A 19,030-nucleotide genomic window follows, 5' to 3' on the forward strand; every position below is an offset into this window, starting at 1 on the left:
TAACCTGATCCCTGGCTGCTCGGACAATTTCTCTGTATTCCTCCCAGGCTACCTGTCCTTGCTTCCACCCTCTGTAGGCTTCCTTTTTGAGTTTGAGTTTGTCCTTGTTCGTCCACACAGGCCTCCTGGTGTTTTTGCCTGACTTCCTCTTTGTTGGGATGCATTGCTCCTGAGCTTGGAGGAGGTGATCCTTGAATATTAACGAGCTTTCTTGGGCCCCTCTTACCTCCAGGGCTTTATCCCATGGTACCCTACCGAGCAGGTCCCTGAAGAGGCCAAAGTCTGCTCTCCTGAAGTCCAGGGCAGTGAGCTTGCTGTGTGCCCTCCTCAGTGCCCTAAGGATCTTGAACTCCACCATTTCATGGTCACTGCAGCCAAGGCTGCCCCTGAGCTTCCCATTCCCCACCAGCCCCTCCTTGTTGGTGAGAACAAGATCCAGCGTAGCACCTCTCTTCACTGGCTCCTCTATCACTTGGACAAGGAAGTTATCATCAACGCATTCCTGGATTGCTTATGCCCTGCTGTGTTGTCCCTCCAAGAGATGTCGGGGTGGTTGAAGTCCCCCACGAGGACCAGGGCTTGTGAATGTGAGGCTGCTCCTATCTGTCTATAGAGGGCCTTATCCGCATGGTCTTCCTGGTTGGGTGGCCTGTAGCAGACCCCCACTATAATGTCACCTGTCCCTGCCCTCGCTTTAATCCTGTCCCCAAAGCTCTCGGTCAGCTCCTCATCCATCCCCAGGCAGAGCTCCATGCACTCCAGGTGATCGTTGACAGAGAGGGCGACAGCCCCTCCTCGTCTCCCCTGCCTGTCCTTCCTAAAGAGCCTGTAGCCTTCCATTCCAACACTCCAGTCACAGGAGCCATCCCACCACGTCTCCATGATGCCAATAAGATCATAGCCCTACAGGCATGTGCACGTCTATAACTCCTCTTGTTTATTCCCCATGCTGTGTGCATTTGCATAGAGGCATTTAAGTTGGGCCCCGATGAAGCTGACTTACTGGCTGGAGTGGCTGGAACTCCTTTGTGCTGCTCTTCAGGTCCTCTCCTGCTGACCTGTGATCCTTCTCCAGGCTCTGGGCATCTATTCCTGGCACTGGCATCCAACTGGTAGGAGTGGGATGGATTGAGGTTCCCCTCCCCCAGCAACTTTAGATTAAAGCCCTCTTCACCAGCTTGGGAAGCCTATGGCCAAAAATGCTCTTCCCCTTCTCTGACAGATGGACCCCATCAGCCCCCAGTAGACCAGGTTTCTCAGAGTGAGTCCCATGGTCTAAGTAGCTGAACCCCTGGCTGTGGCACCAGTCCTGTAACCACTTGTTGATTTGCCAGATTGGACTGGCCCTGGATGAAGCACTCTGTTTCCATCTGGCAAAGCTACTGGTGTTACTATCTGGTGCATATTGAAACTTGGGAGAGCAGAAATGGGTGACACAATCTGAGAGTGTGGAGGCTGGGATGGAGTTAGGTTCATGATCTAGAGGGGGAAGTGGAAAGGGTCACTGTGTGGGGCATTAGCTTACTAGGTTGCAGAATGTAGCCAGAATTCCTGCACCAGAAGTGCTCTGTGTCATCAGAGTGGAGGTATTTCTGCACAGTTGCCTAGCCCCAGCTCCGTGGGAGCCGAGTGCAGGCATACTGCTCCCTGCCAGCGAGAGGGTACTCTGCAGAACTCCCTGCGCTCAAGTTTTCTTCTGCTGTCAAAGCTTCCTCCGCCACTTCAGTTTTCTGTCTTACATCTTCTCTTACTGGTTGCAGCCAGGGCTGACCTAATGGACCCGAGTCCTATTAGAGATAGGAGACAAAAAGAAATTAGTTGAAACTGAGCTCTGAAGAGACTGAATGGAGCATGCTTAACTCTTCTGCATAAAGGACTGGTTCAGTTCCTTGCTGCTTAGTGTCCTGTGATCATTTTGATTTTTTTTATTTTGTAACTCAAGAAGTTTGATAATTCTTTAATTATTAATACTGCAGTGCTATGGTTCCCTGCCTTCAGTTTTGCTGATGCAACTGATTGTGGGATTATGCCTAAGTTGCATCAGTGATATGACCTGAATTAAAAATGTTAAAAAGTTAATTTCACTCCATTTCACTGATCTGGTTTAAGGTGCAGCCCTACAGATAGTTGGGTCAGCAGCTGAGGGAGTGGTGGAGGGAGAGATTAATAAGGGAGAGGTGGAGGGAAGACAAGAACCTCCAAAACTGGTTTTGCCACTAGTGGAAATGTATGTCAAACTTCCACAGGCTTGCAGAGGTGGGGCAAGGTAGACTATGTTAACAGCTTCCCTTGTCTCCGTGGTAGATATATCATGTCTGCTCACTGGTCTTAAGCTGCCAGCTCACAGCTTTGAGGTGGGAACAAACTTTATTGCACTGTCACCATTAATATATACCAGGCTTCTTGCTTTGAGAATCTGATTCAGTGTATGGGGAATTCACTGAAATGAACCTACTGCTACTGAGTGTCTCTCAGCACCTAGCATTTAATGTTTGGAAAGCTGGAGTGTTAAGATACAGCTCACATACACGCTGCATGTGTAGGATTTTGTTTAAAATAACTGATCAGCTCATTTCAGTTGCAAGGAAGTCCTTATGATCTTGACTTTAAAAAAAATGGTGTAATGCTCCTAGTCTGCAGGCAGCTTATAGAATGGTTCAGAAATTTTAAACCATTTTTATCTCTAAATTTCACCATAGGCTTAATACTGCATTTCAAGAAATTGCTGATCATTTTAGTGGGTGAATGTGAGGGAGGGATGAGTGAAGCAAAAGGCAAAAAGCAGCAACTCTAAAGATTCTTCTTCCTGTGTGCAGCTGTCTATACCAAGGTACCAAGCAAAAATAATTTAAGAATTTTTCTATTCTACCCTTTGTGAGAGCCTTTTTGCTGCTAATATCAATTTTCTTACAGGTTAAGAGGAACAGATAGTTCTCACAGTATACTTCAGCCATATGAATTTCAGAAATGAAATTTCTCATTCCTCAAATAAGTTTGGACAATCTGTTTCTGAGTCACTTGTAGCATCATAGGCTCCTTTATCTGCTGACTTGCCAGTTAGCTGGTAACGGAGAATAGTACTGTTCAGGGAACACAGAGAAGATCTGTATTGATGCCAGATGTTCCTCTCCATTTGAAGGATGTGGTGTTAAGTTTGCATCTGATGACCAGACTGTTCTTCAGTTTCTTAAAAAGCTTGTTAGATTGATATGCTTTGAGTTGTCCCTAATTTGGGAATTCATAATGTGTTAATAAGGTGATTCCTAGGTATAGGATCTCATATAATGGTGTTCCTTTGCATGTCAGTTGGAGCAGTTGACATGGAATGTGTGTCAAACCTGTTCCATTTCTGTCATCTCTGAACTGATTTGGAATTGGTTCACACTGCTCTAGAACACTTAGAGATAAACTTGATATTAGGAACTTGATAGAGGCAGCGACAGCAGAAAGATTGTACTATTGTGATCCTGGTGTATGTCAGAGTAATATGATGTCAAACTGCACGTTTCCAGACATGCAGTCTTGGCGAATTTAAAGGATGAGTCAACTTCTGACCTCCTTTTTCTGAGACAGAAAGCGAGATTATTTTTGTCTCTCAGGGTAAGTGAGAGTCAGCAGAGACTGTGAAGTCAGCTATAGTATGTGCACCTGTGCTAATATATCTGTGGCACGTCTTTGTGATTGACCACTTTGGCGCATACAGAGATCCCAGGAGAAAGAAATACGGTAGGGAGTCTTTGGACTATGCCCAAGTTCCTTATCAAGTGAGTCTACCCTACCCCATGCTATAGTTTTCGGAGGCTTGTCTCCAGAATTCCAGGGTATGGAATCCAGGAATAAAAAATTGGGAGGTAGAACTGTGAGTAGCTTAAATATAGTTTCAAGATCTGAAGGAGAAAGCTTTGTTTGTGGCAAACTAATATTCAAGTAAAGGTTAAGGGAAAACACACCCATTCACTTTGAAAGAATGGTTGCTTCCTTAATGACAGCTAACAGTTTTGATGTGTGTGGTTTCTTTTTCAATGCTCCTATGATCATTCCATTTTTTTATTTTATTTTTGCTTTTTTTCCCTAGAGATGTGAATTATGCCCTCATAAGGATGGTGCTTTAAAGAGAACAGATAATGGGGGTAAGTTTTATTCTTATTTTTTGTGAACTCTCTTATTTTGTGTGAGGGAAATAAGACTGAAAAAAATTATAGGGATCCTAAACACAAATGAAAACACTGGCTGGTTTGGAAAGAGAGAACTATTTTACAGTAACCTTTATTTGTCCAATTTAGGTTGAATTTAGTTTGAGAACATCAATCATTATTCTTAGTTTTATTTTTAGAAAGAGTTACAATGAAGAAGAAGCTGCATCTTAACGTAAGATTTTTAATGGGGAAAAAGGATGAATTTTATGTGTATTTAGTTGGAGTTTGAACGTTTATAGAAAGCTGTTGAAAGTGCACCGTTCATGGAGGAAAGTGGAATTTTTGTGTCTGTAGCCCAGACTGAATGCACCAGTGCATTTTCAAAGAACAGCTCTTTCATGCCTCATTTACTAATATGTTCTGTAACAAAGAAGTTAGAGCTGAAACATTGCAGTAGTGATTACCTGTCCCTTACATCTTTCTAATTTCATCGTTCAGGTTATCATCAGTTCTGCTCCTGCTGAGTAGAACTGCTAGAGAAAGTCTCCATTGAATATCCTGTCTTGGTTATGTTTATACTAATAGCTGGGTGATATGAATGAAAAATTTCAATTAACTTTTCAGTCACTTCTGGAATTCCTTCTTCTCTCTTTACTAGATACTTCTAAATTCCTGTCCATCATCTATCTGTAAATAGCCTGGTCGTTTTGATACTGAGCCCTTTCTTTTGTGAGAGGAGAAATTATGATCAGGATTCTGGGTTTCATTTGGACACAGTGTAAATTGTATTCTGGAGATTTTATGCTGCATATGTAATATTCTAACTAATTTATATCTTAGCTTAGTGTTGATGCAGTTAATGCAGCTTTGCTACTTCTGTTGCAGTTGAGTTGCAGGAACACAGAGCCTGCTTGTGTTTGGGCTGATCTATGCTTTCCCTTGTCTACACTTTGACTGCAACATAGAGTATACGCTAGTATACTCAGTATTTTAGCCTTAGAACTATTCTTCCTCTTAGGTTGATACATGGCAGTGTTGAATTAATTTCTTCAGGTACGGCAGCTGGACACTTGATTTTTTTAGGAAGTAAGTAGTAAGAAAGCCTCAGACCTCTTGAAATACACAGTAAATTTTGTGAAGTGTGAAGTATCTGAAGTGTTTTCTGTTTTTATACTTAAAGTAGTGTTTGGGAATGGCTTGCTATTCTGTATGGTAATTTTGAAATTTTTCTTTGCATAAAGTCTTGAGAACATGGTTTGACAGTGTGCATCAAAGATCTGAGCATCCTATTAGTTATCTCTCATATAGCTGTATTAATTGTAATTATGAATTCTTGTCTGAAAGTGAGTTACTGTATGAGGTTGAAATTATTTGAGTTTAAATAGCAAAGATGTTAACACTGTACAAACAGTATTGTCCCTGTTACAATTTTCATGACCAACTGCTTTCATCAGTGAAAGCCTCATAGTGAAAACTGAATAGCAGATAAGTCTTAAGAATTTGTACTTCACCTTCTGGAAACACCCCTCCCTTAGTAATAGATCTTGTCTATGGTGTTGAATACAGCAAATTCTACCTTATGGACCAAATGTCCTTTAAATAACAGCTTTACAGAAGGATGTGAACCTTGGAAAAAATGGACTCCGACTGGTGTTGCATTTCAGAAATCTACATTCTTAACCTGAAGCTTTCCTTTCAAAGAGTTGCCTAACAAGGGATTGTGCCAGAAGAGTTTCGGACTTAAGGAAATATTGTTGAAGGTCATGTAATGGGCTTGCCAGTTTAAAATTACATTTACAGTAGATTAATACTTGGATTTTTTTAAATGCTGTTACACCATTTGTTGCCGAGGGAAATGATAAAAAGATGCAGGTATTTCTGAAGCAACTTTGAAACAAACATTTCTGATAAAACCTTGTAAGGATCCAGCTTTAGAAATTTCTAATTATGGAGTCTTTTGGTAAGTATAGAAATAATTAAAAGGTTTCAGCTTTTCAGAACAAGTGAAGAAATTACTTATGTCAGTGTTATAAAGTTATGCTTCTTTCTGCCTTCTAGCAACAAGTAACTTTATTTTGTGGCCAGAAAACCAATGCAGTTTTTGTTTCGAATATGCAGATAGCTTAGCTCATACATGGTCTGCTGCTCTTGTAGATTTTTTGGTTTTTTTTTTGTGGTAACAGTCTTCTGGATAGTTGTTTTTTAATGATGTGAAGAAGTGTGTTTTGTTTGGGTGTTGAAGATGCTGTATTTTCTTTTATGTCAGGAATCTTAATGTTTTTTGGTCTGTTGAGCTTTTACTGTAGGATTCCACGATTTTCTTAACCTGCAGTAAGAAGCTGTTGCTGCAGGGAGGATCCTTGCTATGCATTATTTCCTCCTCCTTTGTGATGGTACTAGCATTTAGAACTTCCTCCCCCTGCCAGGTTAATTTTCAGCTAAATGAAATCAGTTCCCTGACCCAGCTGACCATGCTAATGCTGGTGTAGGGGAATGACCAGGACTGTTCTTTCAGCAGCAGCCTGTACCTTAACTGTTTTAAGTCAGTTGCACAACTGTACCTGAAAGCAGCCTAATCTTATAGCTCTTACGTAGTGGTGTTATCTTGTCTTTAAGAACTCTTGCGCACTATAAGATATATACGGCAAAGTAGTCTGGGAATCAAACTTGTTTTTAAGTATTACTGACTGACTGGAAAATGGTAATGGTGGTGTATGGTGTGGTTGTGTTGGTGTGCTGTGGGTTTTTTTTTGTCCCGCCCCGCCCCCCAAGTGGTGTGAGGTTCCTTGGTGTGCATTCTTCCTCCTTCCCCCCCTCCTTTTACTGGCCTGTTACTGCTTATCTGGCTTTCTGGAGATCAGCACTTCTTTAGATTTGCTTTTATGTTTTATATTTCTGGTTGGGAGACATCTACTGTACCTTAGTTGTGCCTATCAGTACAGTTGCTGAGGGTTAATGTAATGGTATTTTTGTGTTGAATGGAACAAGAGTCCATCACACTATTAATATGTCCACTTCTGTATAAAGGTTTAGTGTCTATAATGTTGTCTGGCAAGGCATTTTGCAGTGATCTGTACAATGTGTCAAGATGTATGCTGGTTTGTTTTGAACCTGTTACCTCACAGTTTTATTTGATGCCACTTGGCACTTGCTAAGTGATAGGAAGTGACAAAGAGCAGTTATTGTATGTTCACCTTTTCAATACCCCTTCTGGCTTTATAGACCCTCTGTCATTTTCTTTTTTTTGTCTCCTTTTCAGGATGCCCAGACTGATTGGGCATTCCTTGTACAGAAAACTGACCATCCCCTTTCCCCTTCTCTATATGTCTTCCAAATGATACATAATCCTTACCAGAGCTGAATGTGACATTTTAGAGAAGCAGATCTACTGTACCTGATGCCATGGAATCTCTAGACTGCAAAATGATTATAGTATGGTTTACTGTTCCCTAACACAGACTATGAATGTAATTATGGGTCACCATTTTTTTGGTACAAATTTTTCTCATTAATTATTGAATATTTGCATTAGCGTAAACATTCATAATACCTTGAGACTAGGACAGATCCTGGAAATGGAACAAAAGTATTAATTTTAGCAAGGCTTTTGCCAGAAGAATGTTTTTAAAATTGAGTGCACTGTTTTCTGCATCTGCTCTGAAAACAGAAGACATGGGTAATCTACGTTTTTGAGGCATTAAATATTTTTATAGCCATAGTTAACTCTCAGCTGCTTGGGTTATTGGAGGTAGAGTGGGATAGGGGAAGTTCAGTACCCTAGGTAATAGTGACTGTACTGGCCAAGCGGTTTCTAGACGGTGTTGTGGAAACATTCTGCTTAGTGTTGGAAACTCAATGGTTCTGCACCAAGTTGCTAGTGTGTCTGGATCTGGAAGGCCTAAAGAGTTCACGTGAGGCACCAAGTGGAAATGGCATTTTTTGTTGCTCATAAGCTTTTTTGGTACACTGGAGAGTACACAGATGCCTGCCTGTTCTTGGCTCGGTGGTGGTGGCTGCTGTCACTGTAATCAGAACCTTGCACAGATCTTGGAAAAGATCTTGCACAGATCAGGGAAGCAATGCAGTTGCATTTAGCAGAGTGTAGCCTGGACTAATATCCATGATGCGGGTTATCTGTCAGCAGGTTATCCATGCTAAGGATTATTAAGAGTTGACTGTATTTAGCTGCACATCTGATTGAATTAATTTGTTAAGGGCAGTGGGACATTGCATGGTTATGAATGGGGTGATTGTCAGAAATCTTAGGAATAAGTTTTGAATAAGTTTTAATATTTTGGCTGGCTAATATCTGTGACTGTCTTACAGCTATGGTTAAGTTTTGTTAACAAAAAGTAGTCTTCCATATATGTGGGCCTTGTGGAATTTGTTTTTCCATAAGCATTAGGACTTCTTCAGTGTTCAGAGACTGCAGTTCTATTTATTTATTTCGGTTTATTTATTTATTTAAGTTTATTTATTTATTTATTTATAATTGATACTAGAAGTAGAAAAGTAGGACTGAGTTGAAAAACTTAACTTTTTTTCTTTCAATATGTTTATTGACAAAATTTCTTGCTAAGTTTGGTATTCGTGTTCATTTAGGGGCACCACTGGTTTTAAACACATGACTGAATAGAAGAGATTTTAAAATGAGGAAAACTGGTACATATATGAGTTGCTTATTGATTTGCTGTCTTATGTGTAAGAAGGGCATTGAAAGAGAGATTAACTTTTCTTTAGCTTTGTACTCTGTATGTGGATTAGTAGTTGGACAAAATATAAACACATTTTTTTGAAAAACAGAAAAGCAACAAGTGAGCATTTGTTTGAAGATACTTGAGAACTGTAATGTTCCCTTAACGGTTGCAGTAATTTCCTTTGGGTTTTGACACTCAGTGAGGAGGAAATAAAATCATGACCATTTGAACTGATTATAGTTTTTTTGAATCCCAGTTCTTTTATCTTCTCGTAATACTGAGTATGCAGTCTGGTTTTTTTTAAGCAAATTGTTCAGTTGTATCTAATATTGTGCATCTCCTGTTTAAATAGTTTTCTTACAGTAATCTTTGTCCACAATTTTTTGTAAGCCTAAAAGGCTTGATTTTGCTGTACAAGTTGTTACTTTGAAATCTGATTCCACTGGATGATGATCAGGAATGCTGTGTAACAGCATTCTTTGTGTGACTTTTCACCAAGACTTCTTTCATGCAGCTGCTTGGGAAAAGGCCAGCTAACAATGCGGTGGTTTTATGTCATCGTCCAGGCCGTCTTCCCATCCCCTGGGTTAGCGTTGGGATCTCCCAAGTCTATAAAAACATCATATGCTAGGTTTTCCTATTGCTATTGTTATTATTAGAGTCAGCAGCTCTCACTGTCAGGTTTGCTGTTCTGATGAGTTTTCTTGGTATTAATGTCTAAGAATGAGGATGGTATAACGTCATATGTACACATTCAGGAGTATGCATTTTGCAAGAAGTGCTTACCTACAAATGTTCTGGTCCTTTTGTGCAGATTTGCAGGAGTTTGTATGTTACTTTTTTTTTTTTTACTGGGAAAGACAGTAAAAATTGATAAGCAATTTAAAATCTTTTACTAATATAATATACATATTACTATATAATCTATATTGTATATTTATTATTTATATTGCTAGTAACCATAATGTATAACTAGGAAAAAAATTAGAGCTTTAGATAAATATTTGTGACATTTCTTCCTTTTGTTGTATAAAAGGATTTCTTGAGGGAGGGGGAAGAGGCTCATTAATGCCATAGCATGCCAGATAAAATTATTAAAGCTATTAGCTTACTCAGTGGACCAGTGGAATGTAATCTGTAGCTGTTTCAAAACCAAACTATTTGTTGTGGTGCTGAATAATGGCCCAAAGTGAATTTTTCTTATGTACCAATCCTTTAGTTCAGGAACAAATTTTCATAAATGGAGAGTTTGGTGAAATTCTATAGTAGGACTCTGTAGAGTGAAGCCTTTTCTTCATAGACAAACAGGTTGGTGTTTTGTGGTTTTTTTTTTTTTTTTTTTTTTTTTTTTTTTTTTCCTTTCTTCAGAAATTGTCCCTTAATTCTGTGTACTAATGATAAGGTTGACTACCAACCAGAGTGGTGAGATCTCTAGTGGCTAGGGTGAGGACCTTTGAAAAGAGTGGATCAAACAATATAGTGAATAATACTATATTAACTGTAGCAAACTCTAAAACTGTATTTATTAGGGTAAGGAAAAGACAGTAACTTAAGCTGACAGATTTCTTTTCTGCAAGTTTTACTGCTTTTCTGGAAAGGAAGATCAGGGTGAAAACAAAAGTGTGTGGAATGCCTTAACTAAAGGTCTAAAATAGTGCTTAATCTTGCCCTCTGGCAAATAGTAACAATAACGGTCTGAAGTACATCTTTGCTGGATTCAGCTTTCAGAGTGGGATAGAGCTGAGTCTTGGGGTCAGTCAGCAGATGTGATACTTGTGGAAAGTGAGGGTGCATTTTCCTGCAATCGAGGGCAGCTGTTGACCTCTGCTGAAAGGAGAGGACTGTGGTTTTCCCACGACTGGGTGTTTCTTCTCTGGTGGTTTTGTGTATGGTAATCACGTGGCCTCAGTAAGGATTGCATCAACTTATTTACTGATCTTACTGGAAGGTAAACTTTTGTTTTCCCCTGAGTTTAGTAATCAGGTGAATAAAATTTTATCTGCCCTGCTACATAGCAAGCTTATACTACAGGGATGTACAGTTGAAAGTGAAGAGTAAGGTGAGATCTTACCTTTTAGTGACAGCCGACAGTTGAAATGGATTGAGGTGTATCCTTAAATTGCAACCTGGAGCAACCCTAGTAAGAAACTAACATTTCAAAAAAGAAAGGTTTTTCCATGCTAGAAGAATGCATTCACTTGGTTTAGGAGTGAGCTGTGGTTACAAAGAAAGTAAAATTTCCTTAGTGAGATACAATGGACTCTTTTAGGAACTTACACAGAACGCATAAACAAATCTTACTCTGGAATTGGTGCACAGTTAGGAGATGGTGATGACATCCTAGAGCTCTCTTGTGGGACCACACTGGCGCTATGGCTGCATTTCAGCGTGACTTTATGATTCTGGCCTCTACAGTTTGTTACTGCTTTGCAGCACGGCTTCAACATTGATTGCGGGATGTAGCGCTAGTGAAGTGCCTACTCTGTGTCTGTTCACAAGGTATAGTGGACTTCCCTAGATTCGGATGGTGGGATGGATTATTGCAACAGGCTGCCCAGGGAAGTGGTTGAATCCCAATCCCTGGAGGTATTTAAAAGAGGTGTAGATGTGGTGCTTAGGGACATGGTTTAGTGAACCTGGCAGTGCTACGTTAACGGTTGGACTCGATGATCTTAAAGGTCTTTTCCAACCTAAGCCATTATATGATTCTGTAAGTCTGTTGCTGTTATTATGAAGTAAAAGATTATAAAAGCAAGGCTTCAGAATTTGCACTGGAAGATGATTTAAAAGTACTATGAATTTATTTATGGTGAAAGTGCTTGTGAATCAAGTTTTGAACACTTCAACAGTAGTTGTAAAGGCAAAAATTCAGTTAGATGGATAATGTACTGTATATCATTTATCTTCCTGGGTTTTCTTTGTTAATTTTAGATTACTTTGTTAGAGTTTGCTTCTAGCTATAGAGTTCTTTTTTGGCAACAGTCTTTTGTTTGCTGATGGTGAAATTGTTAGGAGTTACCTGTTTTCCATCACATTGGGATAACAGATCAACTATTTATTTTCAGTTAGGGTTCTGGAGTCTGAGATTTGTTACCTTGAATGAATAAGGTATATTCAAATTATACCTGCTACGTATGTACTGATACGTTTTCACTGAGTTAAAAATTAGTTAGGCACCTGAAATAAAAATGTCAGCAAAAGATTGGTAAAATTTGGATAGATTCTGTGCTGGTAATTAAACATTTTTCATGCCAGAACGAGACATAAAAATCAGCAAAACTCAGTAGTGTGTCTTTCTGAGGGATAAATCAAAATAAAAAAGGACTCAAGTGAGAAGCTGGGAATTTCATAAGATGTATTTGAACTTTGAAGGCTTTTCAACATGAATTTCCAATTTCTGATATTGGAGAAAACTGTTTTCATTATTATTGTTATCAAAGTAGATCTTGGAGTTGGTTTATATGTGGGTTTGATGTTGTTTTAATGCTGGTTGAAGTTGTTTCCTAAGATCTCTTCAAAGGAAAGTATCTTAGCTATACTTGTGTGATGTTACCTTAGAAAGCACAGTAGATTTTTTTGTTGTTGTTGTTTTGAAAGGTAAGCAGGGTTTCCCAAAGTTATTGGACTTGAAAGCACAGTTGAAGTAAATATTTTTAATTTTAATTTGGCTGTCACCAATAAGTTGTTTCTAATAAGTAATAACCAAAAACTGATGACATTTTACAGTTTCTGGATGGAGGCATTGATTTTTTGTGGAATATTGCATTGTTTAAAACAAAAGAGGCAGTGAATCTGCCAGCCCATGGTAGCTGCTGTGAGTATTTTTTTCAGCAGTTTCAGAGAAAGCAGTTCTGATAAGAATGCACAGAAACAAGCAAACTCAATGGCTGATTTGAACCCTCATAATACATTTCCTAATTTATTGCTTTTAAGTTAAAGCTTAAGTTTATTTTAAAATAAGCAAGCCAGATACTATCATCTAGTAAAAATATGATTATTGAATGTCCTGGTTTCGGCTGGGATAGAGTTAATTTTCTACCTAGTAGCTGGTATAGTGCTGTGGTTTGGATTTAGGATGAGAATAAGGTTGATAACACACTGATGACTTAGTTGTGGCTAAGTAGTGTTTATAGTAAGTCAAGGACTTTTCAGCTTCCCATGCTCTGCCAGGTGCACAAGAAGCTGAGAGGGGGCACAGCCAGGACAGCTGACCCCAAGTAGCCAAAGGGCTATTCCATACTGTATGGCATCATGCTCAGTATATAAACTGGGGGTGTTGGCTGGGGGGCAGTGACTGCTGCTCAGGGACGGGCTGGGCAGCAGTCAGCGGGTGGTGAGAAATTGCATTGTGCATCACTTGTTTTGTATATTCTTTTATCATTATTATTATTTTATCTTCCTCTGCTGTCCTATTAAACTGTCTTTATCTAAACCCACGGGTTTTACTTTTTTTTCTTATTCTCTCGCCCATCCCACCGGGGAGGGGGGAAGGGTGAGCGAGCCGCTGTGTGGTGCTTAGTTGCTGACTGGGGTTAAACCACAACACTGAGAAAGCACATACATAAAGTGACGACCTTCTCAAAGATTAACAAATAGTAAGTCAAATAACAAAAAAAAAAAAAGAAAAAAAAAAAGAAAATTACGATGATAGGGAAAATTTTAAGAACATTTTGCAAGATGACAGGACCTGCATTTACAAAAAAATTTGTCTCCGTGTCCCTGCCCCCGCCCCCCCCCCAGTTACAGTTGTTCTGAAAGTGAGATGAAAGCAAAAGTAAATTGAGTATAAGCAATTCAGTGGCAACAGTAAGAGTTTGTTAGTAATTACTGTAAATTTTATAAGTAAAATTAAAATAAGTAAGTAATAAATCTGTGGCCAGTTGTTTGGATGCAAACAATGCACAACCAAAGTGAATGGAAGCTTATCATTGATTTAAATAGTAAAGGATGTGGTCTATACAGATGGTTTTAAAAAACTCATTTGGAACAAAAGTGGTCTGAAAAACAGCATGAGTTCCTGGCTAAGTTTGGAGAACAATTAAGAAAAGTCAGAGTATCCTGTTATTTCTGTGCGGTGTTTTGGGTGAAGAGGAATGGTGATAAATTAATTTCAGTTCCAAGAGAAACTAGTGAGAATGTTTTAAGTGTTATTGAATGTGTAGAACAGTGCTACTGGAGTTGTTTTTTTTAAACTCTAAAACATGGGTATACAACAGAATTTTTCACACTTAAGCATTGGGAAAGCTCAAAAGGACTGGATTTAAGGGTGTTGGTTTTTTTGGGGGGGGGGGGGGAGAAAAAGATGTATAGTTGCTGATGAAGTTGTAGTTGCCCAAGAATAATGTAGCAAGTGATTTGAATAGCAAGTTTACAGCACAATCTTTATGTCTTAGGTGGAGTTAATTGAAAAATATATATTTTAATGTAGTCTTAAATATCATAAATCCTTATAAATGCTTGCTTCTCTTATCAGCTCTATGTACAGTTTGCATGTGTGTCTCTAGGATGTTTCATTATCTCTGCAGACAAAGTAGGCAGTTGTCATCCAGTAAGAAACAGTAGATGAAAGCACTCAACTCTCAACGTGGCAGTAGGTACTTTATTCTGTTGGGATTCTGAGCTCTGTGCTCTGCCTGAGAGTGGTTGTCTAAAAGAGAAGGAAATGGCAGTGGAGGATGGGGGAGGCATCTTCTCACTGTGTTATGTATTCAAGAGCCCTCTCAGTTGCAGAAAACATTAAAAGTAAAGTCTGCTTGTGTGCTAGTAGCTCGTTCTTCTATCAATGAGATAGAGGAGAGCTATCACACTTACTTTGGCTGTAGGTGTCCTTGCTTCCATGCTTACTCTTTGTAGCAAAAGCGACTAGTCTTTTGATGCTTGGGAAAAAGATGATGGTTGTTTGCTTCCTTTTCTGTTTTCCCCTGCTGCTATCTGGTCCTTATACGGCAAAACTGAATCTTCTTGACCTCCCTTAAGTTGGCAAGTTTTGTGAAGGAGTCTACAGACCTTCTTGAGTTCTCCAAAGAGGGAGATTCCGCAGCACATTTAGGGAACCAGTCCTTAACCACATTTGTTATGGAAAATTGTCTTCCTTATTCTTTCTTCGGGGAGAGCTGCTGAAGCTCTCTCTCTTTCGGTTCTTCTAGGTGAGCTGGGTGTTGCTCTCTGACAATTTTATATTTCTTCACCAGGGAAACTTTGGACAAAAGAACGCTTAAGCAGTTGTGTATGGGGTCTCTGAGTCCTTGTGGGAGCTGGTGCTGGAGTAGGGCCTCTTTTATGATGTAGGCATTTGAGGCTGGTAACATAAGGGTGCTGCAACCTCTGCTATGGTTAAATTTTTATTGGACAGGTTGTGATTTTTCAGCAAGGTCAGGTTATCTGGGATCTAAAGATACCAGATGGAAACCAATGGAAAAAGTCCCTTGTCCTCAGTTCCCTGGACACTTACTGACCCCTTGGTCAAAAAGTGTATTAGTGCTGTAGTACTTCATTTGTTTCATTATGTAGATACTGTTTTTGTTATCATGAAACATGAAGGCATGCTATTGCCCACAACTATCCTGGATGTGCGCTCTGTATTTTGGAAATCAGAGTATATTAAGCTTGTAGGTTTCTGACTATATTGTTTCATTTTTTTTTTTGATAGTGATGGAGTAGTATACAGTCAAAGTTACTTCTGAAGCTGGTTTCTTGTAGTGAAAATTCTTTATTTATCTAAATTTCAGTTGGCTTAGTAAGTGGTGGTTCCCCCCCCCCTTAAGGTCTCTGGTATATTTTGTATATTTACATAATAATTTTTCATTATAAGTAAGTGTAACTGGAGTACAGGCTTAATTACGTCTGAAGTAAAAGCTTTTGCCATCTGTTTATGAGTAACTAACTGAAGAAGGTTTTTTTCAAAATTTCAGTGTCACTTTTCTTCTGGTTTAATGGCTTTATTAGATGAATGGTGTTTCTATTTGAGTTAGTTTTTTGGGAGGAGATTTAAAGATAAATATTCACCATTAACACCATGTTAACATTTATTTATCTGTCATTAGTAAGATGACTCTGGCTTAGGGCAGTTTGCAAGTCTTAGAAAAGTCCTTATAAACACTTATTCCCTGAAGATATTTCAAGTAGAGGAGAGAACAAAAAAAATTGTGACTTTTATGGTTTTTTTTCAGTCTGTCTGTTAATGATAATTTTAAAATGGTCTGTTGGAACCGTTTTTAAAAGCAACTTAATTTGGCAGCTTATACTTTCTTTTCCCTACTCTTTTATTAGTCTCACGCTTTTTCTGTTTGGAATAATTCTACAAACTATTTGTGAATAAAATGATGAAGCAGCACAGATACTGTATTTAGTTGCAGATTAAGTGCCAGAATGATACATATTACGTTGACGTGAATGTTGACTCTGAGTTGCGTGTGCGCTTTTCATTTTCTGTACAAATTATAACTACCAATTTAGCAAATGGGGAGGGGGAACGCCAATTGGTTGGAAGCAACTAGGAAAGATTTGTGCTCTAATAAAAGAATAAAAAGCATGTATGCAATTGCAGATACTAAATACCATTCCAGAGTCTCAACGATGCTACTGTAAGTAAGTGCATCATTACGTTTAGCTCAGTTTAAGAGTGAAGAAATTAAGAACCTTTAGATTCATCAACGTAGTTAAAAGGAGAAAATTCAAGATGAAAACAAAACTCAAAAAGGTCTGTAGTGAGGCAGTATGGTGTGGTTTGTGTTTTTTTTTTTTTTTTTTTTTATAGGATGCATTTGCACGATGATAATTTACTTTGTTTACCTAATCTAATAATCTGCTAGATTATCTGATTTTGTAAGTCATTTGAACTCCTTAATATTTGCATGCAAGTAAGCCTGGGTAGGAGGAAAACACAATTATTTTTAAGGTGTACTGAAGGTCTTATAAAACAACACTTTAGTTTTCCTCTTGGGGAAGAACAGAATTCCTGCTAAATGATTAGCCACACCAAATTCACTTTCAGATGAGGTAGCTCTGTACTATGTGATATTACTCTTGTAATTCTATTATTAGTGTCAGTATATTAATATGTTGGGTAAGCTATATAGCAGCTTCTGCTAAATTTAGTTATGGCAAATGTCCTCCACTGAAACAAACTGACAACGCTCGAGATCTTAGTATTGAAAAAAGGCCTAAAATAGTAGGTTTCTTTCTGAATTGGTGTTTCCCCCTGCCCCCATCCAGCCATATGTCAGACAATTAGGATTGTTTACTTCTTGAAATGTTAAAACGCAATATGGTAAGTAGCTAAGCATTTATTGATGACCCCAAGTTAATGAGTTAGAACAGGACTGGATATAGGAGTTGATATTCCTACGAAAAAATTAATTGGCCACACCTTTAAGGAAGGAAAAGAAGAGCTCTGATGGAGGGGGTGTGCGGGTGTGCGTGTTGGGATTTCTTTCTATAGAAAAAACACAGGAGTCTAGTCAAATTAGAATGACTTTGTTTAAATAAAAAGTGTACGCAGAAGTCTTATGATGGTAATGCTTGCATGAATACTAGTCTATTCAGATGATATCTCCGTTTTGCAGGAATTTGCATAGCTTTTACGTGATGACTGTGTTAATCCAAGAAATTTAAAGAAATAACCTGTTTTTCCATTTGTGTGTGTTACTGTTTGTATAAATCATTAGTATTTGGATTTCATGGAGTATTATCTGTGTAAATTCTTCACTGAATAAACTTAATGTATTGCAGCTCATCTAAACTTTGGATAATATAAAATGAAATGTAAACATGACTTAAGTTACTTATGTCTGTAATATACTAAACAGTTAAAATAGTCCATGGAAAAAAGTGTTGTAAAAGGTTCTTTGTACTATAATTGAAATGTCCTTTGAGCTTCTAGAAAACATTAAAATTAAATACAATTATAACTTTTTGTAGGTTGGGCTCATGTGGTTTGTGCTCTGTACATTCCCGAGGTGCAGTTTGCAAATGTTTCTACAATGGAACCTATCGTGTTGCAGTCTGTTCCTCATGATCGTTATAATAAGGTATAATTATATGTCTTTTTATCTATATTTAATGTATTTATTTTAAAACTTGTGAGCTTTAATAATCTAAAACTACACTTCTTAGAATGCACTTTATATAAAATTCATAAATGTATGCAGTAATGATGTGCGTTTTCTGCTATGGCTTTAATTCAAGAATTAAAAAAGCTATATTATTAAATTAAGCTGTAAGGTTATCTGCCATGTCTCATTATTCTTTTACAGATTAGGGACTGTTTTGTTAATTAAAAATATCATGATCTTTGAATAACAGTTTATTTTGAAAGGAATGTGAAGTATTTCCCATAAGTTAAAATATTATTACAGCTTATTTGAAATGTTATTATTAATTACCACTAAGTCCTACTGTTTTAAGTATTGATATGATGTTCATAAACATTTCTTTTAGGAAGAAAAGCTATGCTAATATATTAAGGCAAAAGCCTGCAGACTTTTGCCTTTGTAAACAGTGTTCAGTTTAGTGAGTTTAGTGGGATTATTTACTTGTAGAAGAACTGCTCCTAAATAAGTGTTGGTGAGATGGAATGTTTTGTAAAGTGTGGTGAGACTTTATTAAAAAAAAGGGGGGGGGGGCAAAGCAATGTAAAAGTAAGTTGTTAATGTTCTATATTGGTAGTTACATTTTTCTACTTGTTTAACTTGTATTACCTCTTTGCTACTGGTCTTAACTACTTCCTCCTGTGTATTTTTGTTTTCCCTTCTGTAAGCAGCAAGCTGTTTGAATTTCTGATTCATTTTATTACGTATTTTTCTGGTAGTGTTCTTTTTACCTCTGCTTGCTTTCTTTCACTTCATTTTATGGTGGTTTGTGGACACTGCGGTAAAAGAGGAATAGACTGTATTATAAAAGAAAGAAAGGGGGGGGGGGGGGAAAGACATGTATCACCTCTGGTGTTCTTCCTACATGGAAAGCAGTCTTTCTCCCCGCCCCCCCCCCCCCCCCATCTATGATTTATATGCTCCCCTCCTGTTTTCCTATCCTTTTTTTTTTTTTTTTCCCCCCACACTTCAGTCTTTTCCTTGTCTGTTTCACATTCTCACAATTGCTGTCAGTATGTTTTGCCGATCTTATTTACCAGTGTATCTGAAAAGCCGGGAGTCAAAATCCAGGTTCTTCTCATGCTTTCTCATTGCGTACTACCTGAGC

At 38.3% G+C, this 19,030-nt stretch overlaps 1 protein-coding gene across 4 annotated transcripts in view; it reads left to right on the top strand.

The window, feature by feature from the left end:
* Window positions 1-19,030, top strand: part of MLLT10 (MLLT10 histone lysine methyltransferase DOT1L cofactor) — a 138,332-nt gene that overhangs the window by 18,262 nt on the left and 101,040 nt on the right. For 3 of the 4 annotated variants that reach the window (XM_082313039.1, XM_082313041.1, XM_082313040.1), the window contains exons 3-4: window positions 4,076-4,130; window positions 17,753-17,862. In XM_082313039.1, the coding sequence (XP_082169165.1) occupies window positions 4,076-4,130; window positions 17,753-17,862 (165 nt within the window). The remainder of the gene's footprint in view (window positions 1-4,075; window positions 4,131-17,752; window positions 17,863-19,030) is intronic. The other variant, XM_082313042.1, reaches the window with a different exon arrangement.

This window comes from Platalea leucorodia (genome assembly GCF_965183815.1).
Source record: "Platalea leucorodia genome assembly, chromosome: 1".
Classification (NCBI taxonomy): domain Eukaryota; kingdom Metazoa; phylum Chordata; class Aves; order Pelecaniformes; family Threskiornithidae; genus Platalea; species Platalea leucorodia.